The 7114-nt window shown below is 55.7% G+C and overlaps 1 protein-coding gene across 1 annotated transcript; it reads left to right on the top strand.

The window, feature by feature from the left end:
* The first annotated feature begins 1469 nt into the window (after positions 1 to 1469).
* Positions 1470 to 6908, top strand: Sod3 (superoxide dismutase 3). Its single transcript, XM_026403437.2, has 2 exons — positions 1470 to 1547; positions 5446 to 6908. Exon 2 carries the CDS (start codon positions 5462 to 5464, stop codon positions 6194 to 6196), a length of 735 nt encoding a protein of 244 aa, XP_026259222.2. The 5' UTR covers positions 1470 to 1547; positions 5446 to 5461; the 3' UTR covers positions 6197 to 6908.
* Positions 6909 to 7114: the final 206 nt, after the last annotated feature.

Below are 7114 nucleotides of genomic sequence, written 5' to 3'. Positions count from 1 at the left end.
CTGGATGAAAGGTTCACAGTGAGAAGCCAGAATGTTGCAGTGTGGGGCGGAGGACCGGTGGCATCTGGAGCAGAGGGCAGCTACGTTCGTCCCGGCAAAGGTGCTGAGCTCTCCTTGAGCCTGAAGGGGGGACCATGGGGCAGGGGGTCCTGAGTTCTGGGAAGTCACCGTCTTATCTCCTGGAATGGCTCCTGGACAAAGTCTTTAGTGCTTCTCTCTTCCTGCCAAGCTGGGCTCCTGATTGCTCATCTAAAAACAGGGGTTTAAGAAGTCTCTGCTGACAGCCGAGCCACCAGCCGGGGCTGGGACCCCGAGTTCGAGATTACTTAGCAAGCTTTCCTCTGCCCAGGTCCATGTTGGGGACCTCACAGGGACCCTGTATTTCCCTCCCCAGCTGCACTCCTCACTCAGCCCTGGCTGTATCTGTTGACACCGCCATCTCCCTCCTGAGAATGTGAACACCAAGGGGCAGGGACTCAACGCAGATCTGGGACTCTGACACAGCATGCAGCCTGGCTGGGATGCAGCTCCCAGTCAGCACTGGTTGAAGGAATGTGGGACAGACAGGTAGTGGTGAGTGCCTTTCCCAAGTGTGCCTTTCTGGGAAACAGAGGTGTCTATTTCTGGAAAGAGCTGCTTTGATTGAGGAGAGTTCATGGCAGCAAAAGGAAAAAAGGCCACCCTGGAGGGAAAGGCTTGTGGTCCCTCCAGACCACACACTCTTTTAAAAGGCTCCTCTGTCATTTTAACAACAGCAGTGACAACAACAGGGTGACTGTTATTGTCTTTCTGTGTAACGTCCTAATGACATTGTTTACGAGAGCCAGGCACTGGGTTCCCACTTGACATGTTTATCTCATTTGATCTCCGTGGTGATCGCTCAGGCTCGCCAGCGTCGCGTACCCATTTTACAGAGATGGAAAGGGAGGCACAGGCAGGGACGTCACGGGGCCAGGTGCACTCAGTTGGGAAGTGACAAAGCTGGGGCCCTGCAGCCTGCGTGTGTGATCCCTGCCACACCTGCCACTCACGTGCGCAAGGCGTGGCAGCACAGTCCTGGAGAAAACGCCACACACAGCTGCCAGGTGCCTGTGCCCATCTTCGATACACGTCAGCATCCAGAAAAATGAGTCAATAGCTGCGGAAATCAGGAGAAAATAAAAGGCCTCTCAATAAAGAGGCCATTGTACACCTCTCCCAACAAGCTATTTTCTCTCTTTTTAGTCCCCCGCTGTGGCTGAAGGTCAGGGGCTCCTTCTGCACAGACCAGGGAAGTCACGACACTTGGCAAGAGAGCCCCGGCGGGGGAGATGGGGACAGAGGAGCCGGAGGCCAGGCAATTCTGCAGCAAGGGACATCTGGACGCCTTTTTTTTTTTTTGACGGGCCCAATGACCTTCTTCCCTCCCGCTAACCACTCCCCAGGCTGGGCCGGCTTTCTGCTGGCTCACAAACCCCAGCAGGGGACAGCCTGCATTCCTCCAGTGGCCAGTGCTGCTCGGGCTCCGGCTCCGCAGGAGGGAAAGTGCTCTTGGAAGTGCTGCAGAGGTGGGTGCCAAGCTGGGTCCATTTTGTTCTTCCCCAAGTGTCCCTACTGTGAGCGGGGCGGGGCACAGGACTCTCCTTGGGAAAGGACTCCATCAGGTTCCTGGGAGAGTCAGGACGCCTGGCTGCTCTGAAGCTAGGAGGGGACCCTGGGGACAGGGCGGGGGGCCAGGAGAGAAGGGAGGCAACGGGAGGGGGGAGAGAAACTGCAGCTCAGTGTCACAGGAAAGAAATATGATGGAAAGCCTGTCCTCAGGACGCTGCACGGCTGGGTGCTGGAGCCCCGAGGGAGGGCACATGCCTACAAAGCCCCCTGGTTAGCAAAGGCACAGGTCAAGCGCCTGGCCAGCTCTGGCTCCCAGCACACGCTCTTTCCAGGGGGCTGTGGAGGGACTCCAGCACCCAAGCCCCAGGAGAAGGTGATCAGGAAGAGGTCCAGGGAGTCACCAGGAAGGCAGGACAAAGTGACACCAGTGTCCCACCTCGGACATGGCCTGCTATGGCACGTCTACTGAAGCTTCAGGGAATGGGCAGGGAATTGGGGGCCACCCAGATACTGGCCAAGATAAAGGCTTGGTGGCTTCCTTTGATTCAGGACAAGGCTCCCTGTCCCTCCCTGTCCCCCCCCCACCCCCCACCCCCATAGCTTTGTCCCTATAGAACTTTGCCCAAAGCAGGCTCTCAAAAAGCCACTTGGTTGTTTGCTGTCTCACTGGGCAGGAGACTGTTCCAGAAGACTGAGCTTATGTGGGGCCTCCAGGGGCAGGGGGTGTGGAGGGTGCAGAGGCTTAGGAAGTAAGGACTCTAGTTTTCCTGGGTGTGAAGAAGCATTTTCTTTTCCCTTTTAGATTTAAGAGGAAAGCACCTCTTTAAACTGTTTATTATTACCCCAGCATTCCTGCAAAGCAAAGCCCACTGAGGCCCCCAAACAAGCTGGTTTTGCTCTGTTTGAAGAACTTTCCAGGTGTAGGTGCTCCTGAGTGCTGCCCCGGGAACAAGGGTCCCTGCTGACAGAGAGCTCCAGGACAGGGCACACAGGAGACCCCCAGTTCCTAGAACCTCCTTCTTCCATTGGCTTCCACAGCCTCTCTCAGTGGGTGGTCCTGACATCTCATCTGCAGCTTCTCTTTGCTGACTACCAGGTGCTGTTTGCTAAGAACTTTCTAGCACAGGCTCTGTGCTGCCTGCTCTAGAGAGCTATGCACGTGACGACTGAATCATGGGCACAGCACTTAGCGCTGGTGTAACCTCCGGCAGGACCCTGGCCTCTCTGTACCTCTTTCCTTGCATGTTGGGATTTAGACGAGGCTATCAAATACCTCATGGGGTCTCATGCAGATTTTAAAAATTAGCACATGCAAAGAGCTCATAGCAATGGCTGACCTGTGTGTTCAGTAAGGGTCAGAAATTCCAAGGGTCTCTTGTAAGCCTGATAGGAAGATTCTGAGGTAGGTGTCCCTAGCTGTCTGTGCAGATCAGAGAGCTGAGGCTGGGGGTGGGGAGGGGTGGGGAGCAGGCCTGGCTACAGTTTGCAGGCAGACATTTATTCTGCTGCTCTCTATAAATATGAAAATGGCACTTAGAGAGTAAGTGACAGGCGGGCTTTGGATTTGTGAAGCCAGTTCCAGAATCCATTCCTTTAATCACCCATTCTCAATTGACTTTCTGTAATGCTTATGTAAGGAAGAGACACTCCATCTTAGAGCTTGTTTTTTAAATGGCCAGAGGTGTTGAAGAAGGACTTGGCAGAGCAGGTGACCTTCAAACCAATTCTTTGGGGCCATCATTAATCCCTGTGGGCAGATTTTAAAATGTGAAAGTAGCCTGGTTTATAAATATCTCACTTAATCCTTACCATGATCTTGGGTATTATGACTGGCCTTATTTTACAGGTAAGGAACGGAGGGCTAAGAAAGTCAGTGGCCCTGTGAAGTTATAGTACAGTCACCCTCATGTCCTTGGGTTCCACGTCTGTGGATTTAACCAACTTCAGGTGGAAAATGCTTGGGAAAAAAATTACTGTGTCTGCTCTGAACATGCACAGACTTTCCCCCCCCCCCCAATTGTCATTATTCTCTAAACAATACAGGATGACAAGTATTCACATAGCAGTTACATTGGTAAATGCAGTAAGTAATCCAGAGATGGTTCAAATATGCCGCAGAATGTGCGCAGGTCACACACACACTCTGCTACTTCAGATGAAGGACTTGAGCATCCACAGATTTTGGAACCCATGGGGCGGGAGTGGTCCTGGGACTATTTCCCACTGTGCCACTCAGTGTTCCATGATGGAACCTCAGGAGCCTGCACTTGTTGCTGCTCCTGTCCTCCTGCCAGGGCTGATCAGCCACGCCCTCCTCTCTGTTAGCTGCCTCCACTTTGGCCAGAGCTTCTGTGTTTCTTCCCTGGATTAGTGCTACAGCCTCCTAACTGGTCTCCCTCAGGGTCTCTCCAGCTCTGCTTCTCTGGGTCTCTCTTTCCCTAGATCATTACCACCCTGCTCCCTGTCCTCTCCATCCCTGGAGCCCAGCCTTTAACCTTTCTCCTGTCAGTGAGCTTTATTTTTCAATTGACACATGCTATCAGTACATGTGTAATGGGATACCATACACCACTATTTCCATACATGTACACATTGTATCATGTCCAATCAGGGTGAGCATGTCTATCTCCTCAATTAGCATATCTGTATGGGGAGAATTTTCAAATTCCTGTCTTCTAGCTTGTTTGAATACACAACACTAGACAAAACAAAACAAAACACCTCTTATCACCTCCTCTGATTAAACCAGCCCTAGCTCCTTAGCCAATACCACCCCCTTAGCATGGCAAAGTCATTTCCTCTGTCCCTGGTTCTAGGTTTCCTCTTGAGCCCCAGCTCCTGCCTGGTCAAGAGAGGCCACACAGGCTGGGGTTGTGGCTCAGTGGTAGAACGCTTGCTTAGCACATGTGAGGCACTGGGTTTGATTCTCAGTGCTGCGTATAAATAAATGAATAAAAAAGATCCATCAACATCTAAAAATTATTAAGAGACAGGGAGAGAGAGCGAGAGAGCCCACACTCTAGCCACACTGAATTCCCTCCAACCCCAAACTGTAACCTTTCCCAGCCTGTGAACGTCCTCTTGTCCAATAGGCTTTCCTACCTGGCTCTTCCGGGAAAACTTCCATCTTACGGAACCCAACTAGAAAGTCAACTCCCCTGGGAAGCCTTTCTGGAGTCCCCAGGGAGATGGGCATGGCTTTCTCTGCCCTACCCCTACCCCACTCCAATCACAGGATGGTGTTGGAGTGACTTGTACCCACCTGTCCCCCACTTGGTGTGATCTCTCTTAGCAACCAAATACATGCATCCTATTGCCTGCTGTGGGCCCAGGTGCTGGGGATACCCAAGAAAACCCAAATTTGTATCTCTATAAACCCCAAGTCTACCGCAGCGGGAGGGCACTGCAGGGAGAGGGCCCAGTACATGCAAATACCAAGAAGGCAGGGACCTAAGTCGCATGTCTGTCTGCTGGAAGGATGCAGAAAGCAGGGAGGGATGCGGAGGGGCAGACCTGGAAGGGTCCTAATGCCGCAGACTGCCAGCTGATGTCCTAAGGCACCCTGCCCCCTGCGCCCTGCGCCCCACTCCTTCCTTGCCAGGGACTCAGGGCCTGAAAGAACCGTGATCTCTGGAGACTCAGATCTCTCGAGACTTTTCAGCTGGGGTCTCATCCTTTTTTACACCCAGTGTCCACTACTCAGCAGGCCCTTGACAAACAGCACAAAAGCACGCGGGGTCAGGACGCCCCCTGGGAACTTGGGGGGTGGATCTGACAACGGAGGGGGTCCTTGCGATTGGGTATTCCCAGTGACTAAGGCTTGCTCCGCCCCGTCCTCGCGGGGGCGCCCCGCAGGTGCCTGACCCCGGCCATGCTGGCCCCGCTGTGCTGCTGCCTGCTCCTGGCGGCCCGTCTCTCGGACACCTGGAATGTCCCCGAGTCCGCGGGGCCCGGCTCCGAAGTGGCAGAGCAGATCCGCGACATGTACGCCAAAGTGCTGGAGATCTGGCAGGAGGTCGCGCAGCGGCGGCCGGCGGCCGGCGGGCCAGACGCGGCGCTCCACGCCGTCTGCCGGGTGCAGCCGTCCGCCTCGCTGGACGCCGCGCAGCCGCGGGTGAGCGGCCTGGTCCTCTTCCGGCAGCCGGCGCCGGGAGCCAAGCTCGAGGCCTTCTTCGACCTGGAGGGCTTCCCGGCCGAGCCCAACAGCTCCAGCCGCGCCATCCACGTGCACCAGTTCGGGGACCTGAGCCAGGGCTGCGAGTCCACCGGGCCGCACTACAACCCGCTGGGGGCGCCGCACCCGCGGCACCCGGGCGACTTCGGCAACTTCGCCGTGCGCGACGGCCGCCTCTGGAAGTACCGCGCCGGCCTGGCCGCCTCGCTCGCCGGCCCGCACTCCATCATGGGTCGCGCCGTGGTGGTCCACGCCGGCGAGGACGACCTGGGCCGCGGCGGCAACCAGGCCAGCGTGGAGAACGGCAACGCCGGCCGCCGGCTCGCCTGCTGCGTGGTGGGCGCCAGCGGCCCCGCGCCCTGGGCGCGCCTGGCGCAGGAGCACGCGGAGCGCAGGAAGCGGCGGCGCGAAAGCGAGTGCAAGGCCGACTGAGCGCCACCCAGTCCCCTGTGTCCCCAGCCAAGGCCCGTCACCTTGCTGCCCCTCACCTGACACACCCCAGAGCCCCCCACGCCCAGGCCCCCGGGTACTGGAGAGCTCCCTCCGCCCCTTAGACACCCTGTATACCCCAGGACCCTTCACACGGAGACACCTCCACGGACCCCAGACCTCTCTGCTCCGGAGACGCCCCCACGTTCACTGAGAACCCCTCTGTGTCCATAGAAAAGTCCATCGCCCTAGATACCCCTCTGCCTCTGAGTCCCTCTGCGTCCAGGGACACCCTATACCCTGAAGTATCCTCCATGAGTGCAAGAGGGCCACACACGATCTCTGAGCCGCTGCCCTCCAATATCTCTGTGTTCCCTGCACACACCCCTCCCCTGCACCCCAAGGCGCATTGAAATACGCCATCCACTGGAGTCCCTTCTCCTGTGGTCACTTTCCTCCCTGACCTTCAGCCCCCACCTACTGCCTAAGACCCCTCTCTGTCCTGAGGACCTTCTCCTCCCCACTTTTCTTTATTCCTAGGCCCTCTGAGAGTCCTCTAAGGCTTCCTTGGGCCCTTCTCTCCTGCTCACAACCCCCGTGCAGTGCCGCCCTGTTAGGTCTCTGGCCTCCGCCTTCTGCTGTCTCCCAGACAGCCCGAGAGCGCTGCTCTTTGGGGGGATGTTTAGCGATTTTGTGTTGCACATTAAAAATGCAGCAATTCAGTCATGCGTTTGGGGTTTTGTATGCTTTTTATTTGAGCTCTCTTCCACACTCAGCTTTAATTTTTTTTTTACTTTTGATTTTTTTTGAGATAGCAGAAAAATATATGCATATATGTTTGTTATATGTGATATATGTATGCGTCTGTGTGAGGGAGGGAGGGAGGGGGGGAGAGAGAGAGAGAGAGAGAGAGAGAGAGAG

This window comes from Urocitellus parryii, chromosome 10 (genome assembly GCF_045843805.1).
Source record: "Urocitellus parryii isolate mUroPar1 chromosome 10, mUroPar1.hap1, whole genome shotgun sequence".
In the NCBI taxonomy this organism is placed as follows: domain Eukaryota; kingdom Metazoa; phylum Chordata; class Mammalia; order Rodentia; family Sciuridae; genus Urocitellus; species Urocitellus parryii.
The sequence above is the reverse complement of the archived record's forward strand: the minus strand, read 5'-3'. Positions and strand labels throughout refer to the sequence as shown.

What these genes read in the sequence shown, in the direction of transcription:
- Sod3 (XM_026403437.2), top strand. Translation starts at nt 5,462, where the DNA reads ATGCTGGCCCCGCTGTGCTGCTGCCTGCTCCTGGCGGCCCGTCTCTCG.